Source organism: Anomaloglossus baeobatrachus, chromosome 9 (genome assembly GCF_048569485.1).
Source record: "Anomaloglossus baeobatrachus isolate aAnoBae1 chromosome 9, aAnoBae1.hap1, whole genome shotgun sequence".
Classification (NCBI taxonomy): Eukaryota; Metazoa; Chordata; class Amphibia; order Anura; family Aromobatidae; genus Anomaloglossus; species Anomaloglossus baeobatrachus.
In genome coordinates this window covers 214,117,043-214,137,804 of record NC_134361.1, presented here as the reverse complement: position 1 = coordinate 214,137,804, position 20,762 = coordinate 214,117,043, and the positions used below count along the sequence as shown (strand labels likewise).

General features: G+C 46.4%; 2 protein-coding genes across 2 annotated transcripts in view; one reads left to right on the top strand and one right to left on the bottom strand.

Annotated features, from left to right (window-relative positions):
- The window catches only part of LOC142251535 (epithelial sodium channel subunit beta-like), a 176,473-nt gene that overhangs the window by 75,383 nt on the left and 80,328 nt on the right, over nt 1-20,762 (bottom strand). The gene's annotated exons all lie outside the window — the stretch shown is intronic.
- The window catches only part of ENTPD2 (ectonucleoside triphosphate diphosphohydrolase 2), a 62,991-nt gene continuing 45,917 nt past the window's right edge, over nt 3,689-20,762 (top strand). Inside the window, exon 1 of the mRNA XM_075324427.1 lies at nt 3,689-3,841. Coding sequence (XP_075180542.1) covers nt 3,725-3,841 — 117 coding nt within the window. The 5' untranslated portion in view covers nt 3,689-3,724. The remainder of the gene's footprint in view (nt 3,842-20,762) is intronic.

The window sequence follows — 20,762 nt, the reverse complement described above, 5'->3', positions numbered from 1 at the left end:
GATTGACAGCAGCTGCCGATCAGCTGAGAGCTGGGGTGGGTATTCATAGTGATTCCCGCCCCCCTGCCTATCCATCCTTCCTGTTATTTATGCTAATTCTATTACAGAATCGTTTTACAAAATGGCTAGAAGGACCTGTGCTGATGTCGTACCCATGTGACCAGAAGGGGCGGGGCCTCAGCCAACATAGCTGATACCAGGAAGCAACATTATTTTTCTGTTGGCTGAGGCCCCGCCCCTTCTGGTCACATGGGTATGACATCAGCCCAGGTCCTTCTAGCCACTTTGTAAAACGATTTTATAATAGAATTAGCATAAATAACAGATGGGGGGGGGACAACCAACCAACCAAGCAGCTGCTGCCATTCAAAAAGCTGCTCATTTTCCAAACTTTACTTGCTTGTGTTTCAAAACTTATACATCCGAGCTGACAACTTAAAGAATCAGCCTGATAGTGCCAGTATAGCACTGGCTTTAGATTATATAGGAAAGTCCTGGTGATTGGTGCACTTTAAAAGTTTGAAACATTGTGCAGGATTACAAAAAGAAAAATCAGGCACCTTGTCCTCTGAAAACAGCGCCACAGCTGTCCTCAGGTAGCACCTGGTATTGCAATTCACTAAGCTGTAACACAAAAAAACAACCTATGGACAGGGAGCCGGCTTGTACCATGTTTTAATATTTTTTTGAATCATGGACAATCCCTGTCTTGTTACCTGGATGGACTCTTGAATCTGCCAGTTTTTCGGTTCCAATAGGACAATTCCTGGCGTCTGAATCACAAGACGTGAAATTAGGTCAATAAATGAAACAGATGTCACAGCTGAGACTCCCTAGCACCTTCTTATTACTGAATATCTCACAGGAGATCTATAAAAAGACATAGCGGTGGACTAAGTGGGATGGAGATAAGATGTATCACATGTATCATTTATCTCCATCTCACTTAGTCCACCGGCATAGCCTTTTCCGTGTGTCTAGATCTAATCATAAACGTTAATGCATGGTTATCTTTCCAAATAACTAGGGGAAAAAACAGCTTAAGGCTGTGTTCACACGTTGCATTTTTGTAGCATTTTTTTTTAAATGCAAATTAAAATCTGCTTTTTACATTCCCAGCAAAAGATATGAGATTTCAGAAATCTCACGCACACAATTGCTTTTTTTCCCCTGACTGAAATGGAAAACTGAAGCGTGTTTCAAAAAGCAAAATGTCAATTCTTTCAGTGCTTTTCCACCTTACAAAGCAATGAGAAAGTGCAAAAACGCAGTCTGCTATGTCTGTGTGTCCGCCACCATACAAGTCTATGGGTGTGAGCGAAACATCGACCTGCACTCGGATGACATCAGACTGCAGTGCGATAATCGTATCAGCTGACAATAGAGGAAATGGGGAGATTAATCCCTCCCTCTCCTCTGCAGCTGTGATCTGTTGGCTGGATCGGATCACACTTGCAGCATAGCGGGAGCTGAGGGTCATTAGCATATCGCATCACATGCACTTGGATCACATGCCATACGCTTGTGTGAGTCCATCCTTATGAACATACAAAGCAGACCTGACAGATATGGAAACATTAGTTTGGGTCAGGATCTCACTTGTTGGTCCTTCCTTAGGATATATAATCAATATTAGATCACAGGGGTCCAATCAGCAGGAGCTCATCAATTCTGGCTCATAGTTTACTGCATATTTTCCATAGTATCCATGCACATTCAAGTATAGAGTCGCCTGCAAACAGATGGAAATATTGGAGAGGCTGCGTGCCCATGATCAGTGTTTGCAGTGTTTTGGATGCAGCAAAAAATGATGTCTTGTGTGTATTGGGCAGAGTGTGTATGTGCTGTACATACTGTATAGCGTGTGTTTTGTAATTGCACATGGGGTTTATATCTTGTGTGATGTATTTAGAGGGGGTGTACATGGTATGTGTACATCAGTGGTCCGCAGCCTGTGATTTGCATCCCCAAGGGCAGAGTTTCTCAACCTCGTCCCCCCCATAGAAATTTCTATCAAATACAAAGCCAAAGTCCAACGTAATCAAATGGAAATGAGCCCAGCAGCCGCACGTTACTCTGCAGTTTTGCCAGTTGTGAAGAGTTATAGAAAAAGCATTCACAAAGTTATCGCTGTAAAAATCAAAATAAGATCATGTTACCGAGTCAATGCACCCCCATATAGCATCTGCTTAGTACCCCAACCCGTGCTCGATTATTCCTCCACAGAGATTAACAAATTTCATTTCATGCAGCTATCCACAGTATAATGTTGCTATGTAGCTTTAATAGATGGGTCAAGACGTATCACGATTAATGCTGCCACCCAAAGTACAATTAATGTCACCATCTTTCAGTGCAAAAAATTCCCATAGGCACATACAAGGCTGTTATGTTCTGGTGAGTCCAATCAGTATTCGGACTGCAATACACGGATGTCTGAATTGTGGCCTAACTGTAAAGTTCTTTTAATTGTACTTTGTACTGAAGGTGGAAGATGGCATAAATTGTACTGGTGTTGGATGGCGGCATTATTTGTACTAGGGGTGGGTTGTGATATAATAACTGAACTAAATAGCTGCATTAATTGTACTATTGATAATGCCATTGGCATCATACGATATTAATGGGTGCTTTAATAAATAATTATCTGACAGTGCGGAAGAATGGTGGCTCAGTGGTTAGCACTACAGTCTCCTGGTGTCTCAGTAGTTAGCACTGCATCTTGTGGTGACTCAGTGGTTAGCACTGAAGTCTTGTGGTGGCTCAGTGGTTAGCACTGCAGTCTCGTGGTGGCTCAGTGGTTAGCACTGCAGTCTTGTGGTGGCTCAGTGGTTAGCACTGCAGTCTCGTGGTGGCTCAGTGGTTAGCACTGCAGTCTTGTGGTGGCTCAGTGGTTAGCACTGCAGTCTTGTGGTGGCTCAGTGGTTAGCACTGTTGTTTTGTGGTGGCTCAGTGGTTAGCACTGCAGTCTTGCGGTGGCTCAGTGGTTAGCACTGCAGTCTCATGGTGGATCAGTGGTAAGCACTGCAGTCTTGTGGTGGCTCAGTGGTTAGCATTGCAGCCTTGTGGTGGCTCAGTGGTGAGCACTGCAGTCTTGTGGTGGCTCAGTGGTGAGCACTGCAGTCTTGCAGCGCTGGGGTCCTGGGTTCAAATCCCATCAAGGACAACATCTGCAAGGAGTTTGTATGTTCTGCCCGTGTTTGCGTGGGTTTCCTCCGGGTTCTCCGGATTCCTCCCACACTCCAAAAACATACAGACAGGGACTCTAGATTGTGAGCCCCAATGGGGACAGCGTTGCTGATGCGTGTGAAGCGCAGCAGAATATGTTAGCGCCATATAAAGATTATTATTATTATGTGACAAAAAAGCAGCCAATGTATGTCAGTATAAATTCTCAGAAATCTTTGGACCTCCATATTTTTCTCTTGAATTGATTTTTATATCTCCTGTATCTCCCTGTTGGTGAATGTTATATATATATATATATATATATATATATTTTATTTTTTCAGTGTAATATGCTTTATGTGTATTATGTATATTTTCAGCTATGCACATGTTGTGTATTATGTGCTGTGCAGTGTTGTGCGTTACTCCCCGGAATCAGCCTTCTTTTACCTTGTGCACCTTCCCACCCAATGGATTGTCAGCCCCAGCCTGCTGCTGCCTCCTCCCACCTCCATGTAAGAGCTGCAGGGACCAGCAGAGCTCACAGCTGGTAGAGATGGCTAAGAAGCTGCTGGCTGTGTTCTTACCCATTCTCCTCTGCCTCATTGGGGTGATCGGGATCCTGCTGTTGGCACTGCCTGCGAGGGACATCAGTGAGCCCCCCAAATATAAGGTGAGTGCATGGTCGGGAGCCTCTGACACTGCAGCTTGGCATTGTATGTATGGGCTGCTATAGCTCAGGGTGTGCAGTGCTGCTCTCCAGCAGGCAACGTGTGAGCTACACACCCACAGCATGCAAAGTATGGGAGGATTCTCCACAGGTAGACGTCTGTATACACCATGTGTCACCACACTGCTCACATAGAGTATGTCTACCAAGTGGCAGGGAACCTCAGGTTCTAGCATGCCCTGATATAGACTCTTTCCAAGACTGCACTGAGTAACCTCCAAGTTTGGTGCAATTTGGAACAGAAGTGATTGGTCATTATTAAGCCTCTTGTGCAACTTTTTGCTTTTTTTTTTTTTTTTTTTTTTTTTTTTATTTTGCACCTTGGTGTATATCAAGGTGGTTGTATATCATGTACATTTTTGCTCCCACCCATCTGCATTATAAACCATTATATGTTAAGAGGCAGCTACTGCATTTTTTTGGTATCTCTGCTTGCTAGCTCTGCAGGGAAACCACATTATGTGCAGTGTTTGTTTAGTGTCGATGCGATGGTGGATGGGCTTGATATGCAATGCAAGAAAACTATCATTCTGGAGTGTGGAGCCTTTAACATACAGAGAACGTTATATATATATATATATATATATATATATATATATATATATATATATATATAATATAATATAATTTTATAATTAATATATATTTATAAATAATAATATATTTTTATTTTATTTTTTTCTTATTTGTGGGGGATTTACTTGCTTTCTTTGATGGAGCGTCCTGCTATATTCTTTAACTTTTGTAGCTGCTTAGACCCAGCCTTACGGAAGCACGACTAGGGCTTATTTTTGGAGTAGGGCTTATATTTTAAGCATTCTCAAAAAAAGCCCCAAAAATCATCCTAATAGGTTTTATTTTTTTGGGGGAAACAGGATAGTAATGGATTTTCGGGACAGGAGAAATACCTGTAATACAGACTTATCTTTGACATTGTAACATTTGCTCAGCAAATGTTTTTCTTTTTACCGGTCTTTGGCTTGATCTTGAGCCATGGTGACTTCATGGAAGAACGCTTTGTAGTAAGATCAATCTTGTGCAGCCTAGAGAGGGTCCAACAGGGTCTTCTCCTCCCTAGAGAGGGTCCAACAGGGTCTTCTCTTCCCCCTACTAGAGAGGGTCCACCGGGGTCGTCTTCTCTTCCCCCTACTAGAGAGGGTCCACCGGGGTCGTCTTCTCTTCCCCCTACTAGAGAGGGTCCACCGGGGTCGTCTTCTCTTCCCCCTACTAGAGAGGGTCCACCGGGGTCGTCTTCTCTTCCCCCTACTAGAGAGGGTCCACCGGGGTCGTCTTCTCTTCCCCCTACTAGAGAGGGTCCACCGGGGTCGTCTTCTCTTCCCCCTACTAGAGAGGGTCCACCGGGGTCGTCTTCTCTTCCCCCTACTAGAGAGGGTCCACCGGGGTCGTCTTCTCTTCCCCCTACTAGAGAGGGTCCACCGGGGTCGTCTTCTCTTCCCCCTACTAGAGAGGGTCCACCGGGGTCGTCTTCTCTTCCCCCTACTAGAGAGGGTCCACCGGGGTCGTCTTCTCTTCCCCCTACTAGAGAGGGTCCACCGGGGTCGTCTTCTCTTCCCCCTACTAGAGAGGGTCCACCGGGGTCGTCTTCTCTTCCCCCTACTAGAGAGGGTCCACCGGGGTCGTCTTCTCTTCCCCCTACTAGAGAGGGTCCACCGGGGTCGTCTTCTCTTCCCCCTACTAGAGAGGGTCCACCGGGGTCGTCTTCTCTTCCCCCTACTAGAGAGGGTCCACCGGGGTCGTCTTCTCTTCCCCCTACTAGAGAGGGTCCACCGGGGTCGTCTTCTCTTCCCCCTACTAGAGAGGGTCCACCGGGGTCGTCTTCTCTTCCCCCTACTAGAGAGGGTCCACCGGGGTCGTCTTCTCTTCCCCCTACTAGAGAGGGTCCACCGGGGTCGTCTTCTCTTCCCCCTACTAGAGAGGGTCCACCGGGGTCGTCTTCTCTTCCCCCTACTAGAGAGGGTCCACCGGGGTCGTCTTCTCTTCCCCCTACTAGAGAGGGTCCACCGGGGTCGTCTTCTCTTCCCCCTACTAGAGAGGGTCCACCGGGGTCGTCTTCTCTTCCCCCTACTAGAGAGGGTCCACCGGGGTCGTCTTCTCTTCCCCCTACTAGAGAGGGTCCACCGGGGTCGTCTTCTCTTCCCCCTACTAGAGAGGGTCCACCGGGGTCGTCTTCTCTTCCCCCTACTAGAGAGGGTCCACCGGGGTCGTCTTCTCTTCCCCCTACTAGAGAGGGTCCACCGGGGTCGTCTTCTCTTCCCCCTACTAGAGAGGGTCCACCGGGGTCGTCTTCTCTTCCCCCTACTAGAGAGGGTCCACCGGGGTCGTCTTCTCTTCCCCCTACTAGAGAGGGTCCACCGGGGTCGTCTTCTCTTCCCCCTACTAGAGAGGGTCCACCGGGGTCGTCTTCTCTTCCCCCTACTAGAGAGGGTCCACCGGGGTCGTCTTCTCTTCCCCCTACTAGAGAGGGTCCACCGGGGTCGTCTTCTCTTCCCCCTACTAGAGAGGGTCCACCGGGGTCGTCTTCTCTTCCCCCTACTAGAGAGGGTCCACCGGGGTCGTCTTCTCTTCCCCCTACTAGAGAGGGTCCACCGGGGTCGTCTTCTCTTCCCCCTACTAGAGAGGGTCCACCGGGGTCGTCTTCTCTTCCCCCTACTAGAGAGGGTCCACCGGGGTCGTCTTCTCTTCCCCCTACTAGAGAGGGTCCACCGGGGTCGTCTTCTCTTCCCCCTACTAGAGAGGGTCCACCGGGGTCGTCTTCTCTTCCCCCTACTAGAGAGGGTCCACCGGGGTCGTCTTCTCTTCCCCCTACTAGAGAGGGTCCACCGGGGTCGTCTTCTCTTCCCCCTACTAGAGAGGGTCCACCGGGGTCGTCTTCTCTTCCCCCTACTAGAGAGGGTCCACCGGGGTCGTCTTCTCTTCCCCCTACTAGAGAGGGTCCACCGGGGTCGTCTTCTCTTCCCCCTACTAGAGAGGGTCCACCGGGGTCGTCTTCTCTTCCCCCTACTAGAGAGGGTCCACCGGGGTCGTCTTCTCTTCCCCCTACTAGAGAGGGTCCACCGGGGTCGTCTTCTCTTCCCCCTACTAGAGAGGGTCCACCGGGGTCGTCTTCTCTTCCCCCTACTAGAGAGGGTCCACCGGGGTCGTCTTCTCTTCCCCCTACTAGAGAGGGTCCACCGGGGTCGTCTTCTCTTCCCCCTACTAGAGAGGGTCCACCGGGGTCGTCTTCTCTTCCCCCTACTAGAGAGGGTCCACCGGGGTCGTCTTCTCTTCCCCCTACTAGAGAGGGTCCACCGGGGTCGTCTTCTCTTCCCCCTACTAGAGAGGGTCCACCGGGGTCGTCTTCTCTTCCCCCTACTAGAGAGGGTCCACCGGGGTCGTCTTCTCTTCCCCCTACTAGAGAGGGTCCACCGGGGTCGTCTTCTCTTCCCCCTACTAGAGAGGGTCCACCGGGGTCGTCTTCTCTTCCCCCTACTAGAGAGGGTCCACCGGGGTCGTCTTCTCTTCCCCCTACTAGAGAGGGTCCACCGGGGTCGTCTTCTCTTCCCCCTACTAGAGAGGGTCCACCGGGGTCGTCTTCTCTTCCCCCTACTAGAGAGGGTCCACCGGGGTCGTCTTCTCTTCCCCCTACTAGAGAGGGTCCACCGGGGTCGTCTTCTCTTCCCCCTACTAGAGAGGGTCCACCGGGGTCGTCTTCTCTTCCCCCTACTAGAGAGGGTCCACCGGGGTCGTCTTCTCTTCCCCCTACTAGAGAGGGTCCACCGGGGTCGTCTTCTCTTCCCCCTACTAGAGAGGGTCCACCGGGGTCGTCTTCTACACCTTTTTGTTACTTCTAAGAAAAGTACAGGTTGTAAACCTCTGAACGTAAACAACAAATATCCCTATTCCCGGTCGTCAAGCAAAGATTTGGGAATTTATTTTTATTTGCTTCCATTTTTTGTCTTGTAGCAGTTGACATCATTTTGTGCCAAATTCTTCAAAATGGTGCAAGTGATTCATGAATTTTGTGCAACAAAACTTCCTTTTATTTGCATTTAAACAGTTTTACAACTTTTTAGTTTTAAAAGAAAAGATACACATTTTGCCACATGGAGCCAAAGTTTGTGCCAAAATAGATGGCAAACCTAAAATCCCTTCGGGGGTGGGGGGGGGGGGGGTGGGGGGTGGAATTGGAGTACAGTCGTACTAAATTTTAAAACTGATGAACAAGCCAAAAACATCTGGAAAGTAAAAACCCTGCCCACAGTGATGACATTACTTGAATAGCGCTGATTAAGGAGGTTTGTTTTCTTGATGCACAAGTTGAAACCATGCCAATACTGCCATATATAAAAGGGCGGTACGGTGGTTCAGTGGTTAGCATTGCAGATGTTGTCCCACTAAGGATAACATCTGCAAGGAGTTTGTATGTTCTCCCCGTGTTTGTGTGGGTTTCCTCCGGGGTCTCCGGTTTTTTTCCACACTCCAAAGACTTATTGATTGGGAGTTTGGATTGGTTCTAGTGTTGCTGATGTATGGAATTAATAGCGCTATATAAGTGAATAAATATTACTATATAGTGTATAACGTATCCTACAGTAATGGTGGCACCCCAACAAATTGAAATATCCCTTCTCTTTTACAAAATTAAAAGAAAGTATCCTGACGTTTTAGAAGTGGCCATATTAGAGATGGGTGAATCGGCAGATGTTCAGCGGGTCCGGCTGGATTTAAAAGTCTGGTTTGGGACCAGACACCAAACCCATATAAGTCTATGGGGACCCAAACATAAGTACTATTAAAAGCATGGTAGTAAGGGCTAGGGGGCTGCAAAAGGAAGCAAAATGGGGATTAAAGCCAGACAATTATATACCGTACTTACTGAGCTTCAGCATGGCTATCACACTGCTGCTGCTCATTAAATCTTATGAATATTCACTGCTTCCCCCACCCACCCTCTGTGCTAGTGTTTGTGATTGGTTAGCCTCTCACTAGTTGTCTGGGTCCCTGAAATGGATTGTATAAATAATTGGAAAAAAAACGGCGTAAGGTCCCCTGTTTTTTTTTTTTGTTACCCAGAGTAGACAGCTGGAGGCTGCAGCCCCCAGCTGTGTGCTTTATCTTGGCTGTGTATCAAAATACAAGGGACATCACATTTTTTATTATTTAAATAATTTCAAAAAATTCGCATGCTGTCCCCCCCTGATTTTAATATCCAACTAAGATAAAGCAGACAGCTGGGGATTGGTATTCTCAGGCCGGGGAGGCCTACAGTTATTGAGCCTTTCCCAGCCTAAAAATAATAGCCCCCCAGCTGCCCCAGAATTGGCGCATCCATTAGATGCACTTACCCGGTGCATCCTGATTGACCTGAAGAGGTGGCAATCGGGGTAATATAAAAAATTCACAGCTGCCCCAAAGCCCTGGATTATTAGGTAGGAGTCTGAGACCCCCTTTCCCCTCCCCTCCATTACTAATCATGTAAGTAAAAAGAAACGCTAAACACAGATTCTTTTATTTAAAAAATAAATAAATAAAAATGCCCTTTCTCCAATTTTTATTAACCCTTCCCCCCCCCCCCCCCCCAGGTCTGAAGTAATCCACACCGTGATGTCCCACAATGATCCCCGCACTGCTACATCCTGAGGTCACAGTGCGCTGTCACACTAACAAAATGTGACTCATTGCGGCCAGCGGGACACTGACGGAGCCACAGATTTGAGAGCGGTAATGTCAGTGAGTTCACCTGGGATCACAGCTGTTAGTTCCCACAGTACTCCAGCTGTGACCTCAGGTGAACTCAATACTGGATTACTGTAGTAAGCTATGTGCGCATGTTGAGTATTTGGTTGCAGAAATGTCTGCATCTAACAGAAAAGTGCGCCAAAAAACATGATTTGTTTTAGGTGCATCTTGCCAGGAGACGTAGATTCATTGCAGAAATTTCTGAAACAAAATACTCAACATGTGCACATAGCATAATCCGGTATGAAGTTCACTTGAGGTCACAGCTGGGGTACCTTGGGAACTAGCAGGTGAATTCACTGACGTCCCTGCTCTCACAGCTGTGACTCAGTGTGTCCTGCCAGCTGCAGTGACTGCGCACTGCGACCTCAGGATTTAGCAGTGCAGGGATCGTCATGGTCTGGATTACGTTGGACCTGCAGGGGTGTTTTTACTTTTACATTTCAGGTTCTCCCATCACTAGTCCATACATAAAACGGCTACATACTTGTACATGTTAGTTAGCTGCCGTACGTACAAAAGTTTTCCTCTTCGTCTCACTCCCCCCATGTAGAGAAACTCTAGCCAGCCTTCCTCCCCTATACACACAGGCTTTGCCAAGACCTATCTTTCCTAACTCCCCCATGCAGAGAAATGCTTGGCAGACAAGTGATATCTTATTATCCAGTTGCTCATAGTTATAGACCCTCCTTCAGATGATTACTTCAGGTCTCTGTTGTTGATTCTTTATACATCAGTTGCTTAAAGTCTTAAGGGTCAACCATCAACCTTTTTATTAAAGGTTCCTATACCTTGGCTACCCCCCAGATATTGAGTATGCTACACTGGTTGCTCCTGGTTCTCATTGGTGACGCCCTGGTGGTCCTCTATATAATGGATATGCAAGTACATTTCTAATTGGAGGTCCCTCGTAAGCTGATTACACCTACATTTTAGGAATCTCAGTCCCTAATGGTTCCTGCATGTTAAATCGATTAGTTTTAATCGGCGGATGATCCATTCTTTATAAGATGATTTTTGTTCTTGAGGGCATCTTTCTGCGTGTTGCTTTTGGTTGTTAGAAGTCCCTCCTTATTGTTTGAGGACTTTTTTTTTTTTTTTTTTTTTTTTTTTTTTTTTAGGTTAAATCGCACCAATCTCCAGGATTTTGCTATATAACCTAAAGCCAGTGCTATACTAGCACTATCATACTGATTCTATACATACCTTTTAGTTTTCAGCTAGGATGTATAGGTTTTGAAATACAGCGAAGTAAAGGTTGTAAAATGAGCAGCTTTTTGAGTGACAGCAGCTGCCAGCTGGGGTGGGTATTCATAGTCATTCCCGCCCCCCTGCCGGCCCATCCTCCGTTGTTTATGCTAATTCTATAATAGAATCATGTTACTAACTGACTAGAAGGACCTGTGCTGATGTCATACCCATGTGACCAGAAGGGGCGAGGCCTCAGCCAACAGAAAAATATTGTTGCTTCTTGCTATCGGCTATGTTGGCTGAGGCCCCGCCCCTTCTGGTCACATGGGTATGACATCAGCACAGGTCCTTCTAGTCAGTTAGTAACATGATTCTATTATAGAATTAGCATAAACAACGGAGGATGGGCAGGCGGTGGGATCACTATGAATACCCACCCCAGCTATCAGCTGCTTCAAAACCAAAGGTCTGTATAGAATCATAGTGCCAGTATAGCACTGGCTTTAGGTTACATCGGAAAATCCTGGTGATTGGTGCACTTTAAGTATTTTCAATATTGATATTAGTCAGGGATCTTGATGACAAGGGTTCAGGGTCTTTTTTTTTCTTTTTTTTTTTTCTCTGATGGATGCGATTTTCTTGGTAAAGATCAAAGTTTGTTTATATGTGCTAGAATGTAATTAATGGGGATATCCCTCTAGTGAAGCAGAGAAGTGCTTGACCGCTGTACCACAGTGTCTCTTCACAATACTCCTCTGTCCTTGGGACCCCCTGGGCCCTACAGTTAATGGACCCCTGACAATGGCAGGAAATAGAGGACTGCGTTCTGTTCATGGACTGTTTAGCATTGCAACATCTGGAGCTGAAGTTGGCAGTGACTACAATAGTGTCTGTCCAGGATACAGAGGTGGACCTCATTTATGTTCACGAAGTATAGCAATATTGGTTTAATTCTGCAATCGAGGAATTAGCGATGAGACTGGAATACCAAAAAGACCTGGAGAAATCTGAGGCTTTGAGTAATGATCACTGCTAGAGCCAGTGATGCCCACCGGACCGGATCGCCCTGCAGGGAGCATAATAAAAGCTGTGTTTTATGTTGCACACATCAGCTTGGGCACTCATATATAGCATTCTAGAATGCTGTATATAAGAGCTTACTGGTTCTGGACGCAGCTTATAAGGGAAAATCTGGTGAACGGTTCCCTTTAAGACCTGGACTTCTGTATCATTTACCTACTGGATATCATCTGGGTACAGTGTGGGGATATTATAAGAAAAACTGAAGATGGTAGAGGGAATCTTCTTGGAATCTACTTTGTTTATTGCCAACAGTTCTCTCTTCTACAAAACCGGCTCTAGTTCTGGGCAGTGACTCTCCCTCAGTTCTGCTACGGGTATAAGGTAGTCACAAAAAGTTCGGGATAGTTGGCTTTCGGGTGAAATTTCCGGATGATCCTACAATGCCCTCTGACCTTTTGAGGTGACCTTAATTTCTCTTAATTTGTCACGAACAGGCGGGGAAGTCCCTCAGAAATCCGCAGCTGTTCACTGATTTGTTACACACGACTACTCTCTAGCGCCCCCCTTGTCTGCAGGCCACTTTTGGTACTGCAGGACAATGCATAGGATGAGGCTGCTGAGCTGATAATGCCAAATATTGGAGGTCTCACAGCAAGGGTAAATGTATATATCCCAGATTCCAGCTAATGGAATATTTATATACCTCGGTACCCTTACTGATAGCACTCAAATAATTCAATGCAATACAATTACGCTGCCACCACCCAGACTTTCTACAGGTAGCTGGGGACCCGTTTCAGATAGCATAAGGCCCTTCGGGGTTTTGGATTCGTATATAAAGCATAAGGAAAGAAACTCTTAAATTTGTATATATTTAATCCGAAAATAGGCAGTGTTTAAAGAATATACAAGAATTTACAAAAGGGAACAATACACATTACGGCATAAAGCTATGTGTCCACGGTAGAATGTACCTGCGGATTTTTCTGCATCAAAATCCGCAGCTTTCCCCCGGAATCCGCACCTTAGCATAGGTGCGGATTTGACGCGGATTTGATGCGGATTTTGATGCAGATTTTGTCCATTGTACTTTATTGTGTTTCTGAATAAAGCTTAGTCTGTTTTGAAGGAAAAAAAAAGGCTGGCTATGTCATTTCCTGTCCCAACCCTCCTTTCTTCTCCATTATCCATTTTGTAATAAAGAGGCAGAAATGTTTAAAGGGAACCTGTCGCCACTTTTTTTGTAAAAAGCTGTGGCTAACACCACTGTGCTCTTACATACAGCATTTTAACAGGCTGTATATAATAACCCAGTGGTGGTGGCCGCAGCTTACAGCCAAAAAATGTGGTGCCATGTTCCCTTTCACTGGTATTTTTTTAAAAAAAAAAAAAAATGTGCTCCGCTGTATTTTCACTGTCCAGCCCGATGCAAGCAAGCAACTGAGGGCTGTGCTTCTCAGCGGGATAAGGCTGAAGCATTCTCTGCCCCTCCCGCTGAGAAAAACAGTCCTCAGCTGCCCCTGAAAATGGCGGCTTCGTTGTGAAGCGCCATTCACAGGTACTGTACCGAGGCTCATCCAGCTGCCCTGATGCATTGGCTGGCTGGGTAATATATTACGGGGTTAATGCCAGTTTTCTGCAAACTGGCACTAAGCCCGAGGTTCATAATGTCATGCCTGTGTAGACACGGCCATTATGAACCTCCGTTTGGTACTAAAGAAAAGAAAACACTTTTTGAAAAATTTTATTTGAAAGAAAAACACACACACATCCCTGATTGCCATCTTTATTACTCCCTGAATCCCCCGACGATAATCCATGACAACTCCGAGCCGGGCTCCGATGTGCACCCGGCTGACCCGGGCACTGACGTCAGCCGGTGACAGCAGCCGTCAGTGTATTATTAAATGCTGCACAGCTCTTTTCCGGCAGCTGGGAACGTCTGATATCAGAGCCCTGGTCAGCTGACTTAATTCGCGAGCGCGGGCGGGTCAGCTGACTGCACACCGACCAGCTGACGTGCCGGGCTCCGATGTGCACTCATGTGACCCGGGCACGGACGTCAGCCGGTACCAGCAGCCGGAAGAGAGCTTTGCAGCATCTCGAACACTGATGGCTGCTGGGACCGGCTGACGTCCGTGCCCGGGTCACATGAGTGCACATCGTCAGCTGACCCGCCTGCGCTCGCGAATTAAGTCAGCTGACCAGGGCTCTGATATCAGACGTTCCCAGCTGCCGGAAAAGAGCTGTGCAGCATTTAATAATACACTGACGGCTGCTGTCACCGGCTGACGTCAGTGCCCGGGTCAGCCGGGTGCACGTCGGAGCCCGGCTCGGAGTTGTCATGGATTATCGTCGGGGGATTCAGGGAGTAATAAAGATGGCAATCAGGGATGTGTGTGTGGTTTTTCTTTCAAATAAAATTTTTCAAAAAGTGTTTTGTTTTCTTTAGTACCAAACGGAGGTTCATAATGGCCGTGTCTACACAGGCATGACATTATGAACCTCGGGCTTAGTGCCAGTTTGCAGAAAACTGGCATTAACCCCGTAATATATTACCCAGCCAGCCAATGCATCAGGGCAGCTGGATGAGCCTCGGTACAGTACCTGTGAATGGCGCTTCACAACGAAGCCGCCATTTTCAGGGGCAGCTGAGGACTGTCTTTCTCAGCGGGAGGGGCAGAGAATGCTTCAGCCTTATCCCGCTGAGAAGCACAGCCCTCAGTTGCTTGCTTGCATCGGGCTGGACAGTGAAAATACAGCGGAGCACTTTTAAAAAAAAAAAAAAAAAAAAAAAAAAAAAAAGAATTGTGAAAAAAGACCTGGGATCCTGTTTTGCCAGCTAAAAGCAAGCAGCCTGTAACTAGCTGCTTTTAGCTGGCAATCCAGAGTCCGGACACAACACGACTACACTGCCACTACTCTACACTACAAAATGGTGAAACTTCCTCTTCCTGAACTATCCTACATCACTTCCTGCGGATTTGTTTGCGAAATCCGCACCAAATCCGCAGGAAAAAGAGCCTGTGGGAACAGACCTGCGGATTTCTTGCGGATTTTACACCTTGCATTGACTTGCATGGGAAAAATCCGCAACAATAATTGACATGCTGCAGATTTTTCCGGATCAAAATCCGCGGCAAATCCGCCGCGGAAAAATCCGCAGCATGGGCACAGCATTTCCAAAATGCCATTGAAATGGCTTGGAAGTGCCGCTGCTGCAGATTTTCGGCAAATCCGCGGCAAAATCCGCAGCGTGGGCACATAGCCTAACAGTTACATTAAAATAAAAGTGAGACTTACTAAGCTTATGCCATAGAAGTGACGTCCGCTTAGGGAGTGGAGGGAACTCCAAGAGAAGATGTTAGAATCGGCCAGCATCACCCTTCATGATGCCCTCCACGTACTTCTTAATTTCTCTGCACTTTTGGATGTACATGTCCAACTATTCAAGGTTTTCAGGACTTTTTACACCACTTGCTGTAGTCCTCCTAACAAGGAGCTTAATGGCAAAATTCACAACAGATGTTTGATCTATGAATTGCCCAATAAATTTCGGAGTTAAATAAGAATTGGTATTAAACAGTCCTCCTCATTCGGCTCACATTTTGACATCACGAGACGAAAACAATGTCTAATTGATCAGCAGGACAGCGCCATTGTGAGGCTACAAGCAGGAGGTTCTCAGACGGAAGTGGCCACTTAGCTTAATCACCAGCAGGTGGTACAGAGAGACTGGAAAAGGCACAGATGTGGCCATTGAGCTTAGAGTGTCACCAGCAGGTTGTAGCGAGACACAGAGAGACTGGGAAAAGTCACAGAAAGGCATAGAAGTGGATGTTATCCCACACTGATGACCAATGTCCTTCAGAACCGGATGAACGCCATACAACTCCAGGCACATTTAAGGGAGGTGAGAGGCACCCAAGTGTTAAATCAGACCATCAAAACAGTTTATGTAAGCGTGGTCTGGGTGCTAGACTACCTGTAAGGGTACTTGACCCCTACCACCAGGCACAGGTGTGGTCTGGGTTCTACCTGCAAGGGTACTTGACCACCCCACCATCATGCACAGATGTCATCTACACTGGACAAGGAACCAGTGGTCCTCAGTGATGGTAACTGATAAGTCAATTCACCCTGAGCAGAAATAATGGCCGCCCACGATGTTGGAGACGTCAGGGAGAGCGCTGTGCATCAAACGCTGCTGTCACAAGACGAGCCTTTGGTGGTAGTTTTTTGAATTTGTGCAATTCTATAGGGACATTTTCCACTGATACGTTCCCATTAAAGATATGTTTCCTCCCCAAACAATAAAATAAGACCTTTTCTGACATCCGTAAACTCAATCCCCTCCATGCTGAGAACTAGGAAAGCTCTGCTATTGTTGGCTCCTGCAGTGACATGGGAGCTCTGTGTATAGTAAGTTCCATGTCATATATCAGGGTTTGGATCTTTCATAAACAGTCTGACATCTTTACACTAGGTGTGGAAGTGATGGGAATAAACACTGGGAGATTGTTCGCATTCTCTCAGGATACGAATGTCCGGGAGACGAGACGCTGCTTCTCTGCAAGCAATTTGGGAGCCGTCAATGTATACAAAGTTCCTATTCTACTTCGTATGCTCTATGTAATCCCGGCTTGTACGCGGGTAGCAGAGACTAAATGACAACCAATTCAGTGCTCCGAGCCTGCATGGCATCTTCTTCATCCACTAGGCTCAGGACTGGAATACGAGAAGTTTGCTGTTTACGCACATTACGAGGGAAGGGGTAATTCTTCTACTCTCCTTTCCTCTCAGCGCTATGTGGCTTATGGCTATCTTTTACTAGATGCAGTTGCATTCTTTCCCATTGTATGAGGTGTTACTCTGTGGCTTTCATCCAGTTTTTACATTTTGGACGTAAAACCCGCCTGGAGTTTTTTAATTTTTTTTTTTTTTTTTTTTCACCCTCCAATTTCTGCAAGTCCATTCTCAAAGGGAATCAATCACCAGGATTGTCGTATATAACTTAAAGCCGGGGCTATACTGGCACTATCAGGCTGAGTCTATACATATCTGTAGTGGTCAGCTCGGATATTTAGGTTTTGAAATCCAAGAAAGTAAAGTTTATAAAATCAGCAGCTTCTTGAGTGACAGCAGCTGAGGAGCAGATAATATCAGGGGGGGCGGGGTTATGCATAGTTATCACCTTCCCCCTGTTAGAATTAGCAGAAGTATTATACAATTGACCAAGCAGGACCTGTGCTGAGGTCATACCCATGTGACCAGAAGGGGTGGGGCTTCAGTCAACAGAAAAATGTTGCTTCCTGATAAGCTTTGTTGGCTGAGGCCCCGCCCCTTCTGGTCACATGGGTATGACATCAGCACAGGTCCTTCTAGTCACTTAGTAAAATGATTCTATAGTAGAATTAGCATAGACAGGAGGAATGGACAGGCAGGGGGGGCGGGAATCACTATGAATACCACCCCAGCTATTAGCTGATCGACAGCTGCTGTCATTCAAAAAGCTGCTCATTTTACAACCTTTACTTGCCTGTATTTCAGAACCTATAAATCCCAGCCGACAACTAAAGGTATGTATAGAATCGGCCTGATAGTGCCAGTATAGCACTGGCTTTAGGTTATATAAGAAAATCCTGGTGATTGGTTCCCTTTTAAAAACATGACAACATCATATATCCTGTGTTTGTTTTCACTAGATACTCCAAATTTTAGGTTGGGCTGCTCTTACGTAAGATAATAAAACTGGGCCTGGACAGTGACTTTGGTTGTGACACAGGTTGCAGGTGACTGGGTTCCCCTAGAGTACCTCTAACACCGCAAAAGTCACCAATTGAACATTTTTTTTTTTTTTCATCTTTTACTTGATTGTTGCAATACTTTGCAGTGTAATGCAGGCAAGTAATGACTGGCAAAATGTAGCAACAGCACAGAGCGATTGTTGTTTGCATGGCCTGTGACCCGGTCAAAGTCACCGTCCCCAGGTCACATGACCTTAGATTCTTTCATGCGAGAGAATCGGGTGGATATGTTCACACATCAGGTTTTTGCTGTGCGGCACAATCCGGCGCTTTTCTGAAAAACCGGATGCGGCAGCAGCTGTCGCAGCATCCGTTTTTTTCCACCCATAGACTTGCATTAGCGCCGGATTGTGCCGCATGGCCTTGCGTCCGTTTTTTTTGCAGTATATGGCATATTTAGCCGGTGCGGTGGCCAGATAAAACGTTGCATGCTGCTTTTTTTGCTGCGGTGAAAGAAAATGCATCATGCCGGATCCGGCGCAATGTGGCGCCATTTACAATGCAAGCCTATGGACGCTGGATGCGGCGTCCTGCGGCAAAAAAACGCATCCGGATGCTTTTTTTTTTTTTTTTTAAACTGCGCATGCTCAGTATCAAACCGGATCCGACAAAAATCGGACGGGCCGCATGGAAAAACTTATGCAACGCATCCGGTTTTTTTTCGCCGCATCCGTTGCATAGGTTTTTGAGTTGGATTCGGCCAGACAGAAAAAAACTGATGTGTGAACTTGGCCTTAAGGGGGCTTTACACGCTGCGACATCGCTAATGCGGAGTCATGGGGTCACGGAATTTGTGACGCACATCCGGCCGCATTAGCGATGCCGTTGCGTGTGACACCGATAAGCGATTTTGCATCGTTGCAAAATCGCTAATCGGCGACATGGGGGTCCATTCTTAAAAATCGTTACTGCAGCAGTAACGAAGTTGTTCCTCGTTCCTGCGGCAGCACACATCGCTGAGTGTGACGCCGCAGGAACGAGGAAGCTGTCCTTACCTGCCTCCCGGCCGCTATGCAGAAGAAAGGAGGTGGGCGGGATGTTGCGTCCCGCTCATCTCCGCTGCTATTGGGCGGCGGTTCAGTGACGTCGCTGTGACGCCGCACGGACCGCCCCCTTAGAAAGGAGGCGGTTTGCCGGTCACAGCGACGTCGCCGGACAGGTAAGTATGTGTGACTGCTCTGGGCGATGTTGTGCGTGCCGTGCCGGGCAGCGATATGCCCGTGTCGCGCAACAGATGGGGGCGGGTACCCACACTAGCGATATCGGGACCGATATCACAGTGTGTAAAGTAGCCTTTAGGCAAATCGCACTCTGAGATTCAATGTTGCAACAATGAAGAACATTGATCCAAGTGTTATTTGACAAAGAAAAAACCAAACCATAGCATTCATCTGCTTTATACAGTGAGCGAGCCCTTATGGATACATTTTGGCACAACTGTCCCAACCTCAGTAGATCATAGGTCATGAAACCTGGCCGGGGTGCAAAGTTGTTCTTGTAGGAGACTTGTATGAATCTGGTCATAGAGGAAACCCCAATACACTTAGGTATTGTAAAAAAAAAAATGGGACACTGCAACTAGGAAATATGGAAAAAGGAAGCAAAAAAACTAAACTTCTTTTAATTCTCTCCCCTTTTTTTTTTTTTTTTTTTTTTACAATGGAAAATAAAGTAGCATCAAAATGCGAAAGTGGGTATCTAGCTTTTTAAAAAAAAAAAAAAAAAAATGCAGATGCCAGAAAACAACAAAAGGCACATAACTCGCTACTTCTTCTCATGGCGATCCACCACTGATGCTGCAGAGGTGCCCCCGATCTTGGTGCCATATTAATATAGCATCGTTACTCTGATGCCAGTAATGTACATATCAGTAAGAAACACAAAAGGTGTTTTCCCAGTACAAGATCTATATTTTTTGTGCTATTTTTACACATTTAAGTTTCCACGACCGATAAAGAGTTTCCTGAACATTTTGTGACGGGGGTGTATACAATGGAGGGTAACAGAGGAGTATAGCTTTTCATCTATCTTGTTCCATAATCTAATCCAAAAATAGTCCTGGGAATCCTTCTGAGGCTGTAAAATCTGATCACACCTCTCTGCTGTGCAGCAACCAGGAAATAACTCTGCTATATGAATCTGTTAAGTGTTTCGGGAAACGTTGCGGCTGATAGAAATAGCGCGCACTCAGGCAGGAATTGCATTAGGTGTTGAGAAAATCTATACATTAATGACTAATTAGGTGAGAGCCTGAGTCCTCCCCATTCATAAAGAATGGGTCACTTAACAGACACTTCCACTGGTGGGGGGTTTACATAAATTAAATATGGCACATTTACGGGATACTTTGTATCAATTATAATTTGTTGCCGTGAAATAGTCTAGTGTGTGTGTGTGTATATATACTGTGTGTGTGTGTATACACTTATCTATGTGTGTGTGTGTGTGTGTGTGTGTGTGTGCGTGTGTGTATGATACAATCTTCTTTTTTTTTTTTTTCTCTTCCCCTTGTCTCTTCTCCTCTTTTTTTGTGTCTCCTCTCCTCTTTTTTTGTGTCTCGTCTCCCCTTTTTTTTTTTTTTTGTGTCTCGTCTCCTCCTCCTCTTTTTTTTGTGTCTCGTCTCCTCCTCTTTTTTTTGTGTCTCGTCTCCTCCTCTTTTTTTTTTGTGTCTCGTCTCCTCCTCTTTTTTTTTTGTGTCTCGTCTCCTCTCCTTTTTTTTTTTTTCTTTCCCTCCCCCAATCCTGTGTGCTTCAAAGACCAGCAGTGTGCACGCTTAAGGGTAGCAGACAGAAAAGTATCTATAGACCAATACTGACTTTAGGAAGAGATCAAGGCGTGTCAGAGGAACATAGTACATGGTCGTATTTATGTGCATAGAGGCTCTGCTCTCCCTTGTCTATGCCTTCAGCGATAGAGATGTCGTCTATCACTATATTTCCACCTTCTAATAATGGTGAGAAGACTGCTTACCTTGGCTTCCTAATGTAGTGAGATGACCGATCCGGCCCTAAGGCTAGGATCCCACAGTGTGGCATACCTGTAGCCACCAATAAATGCATCAATATGCAATAACCAGCAATCTTGTGTGCGTATTGTCCCTGTAA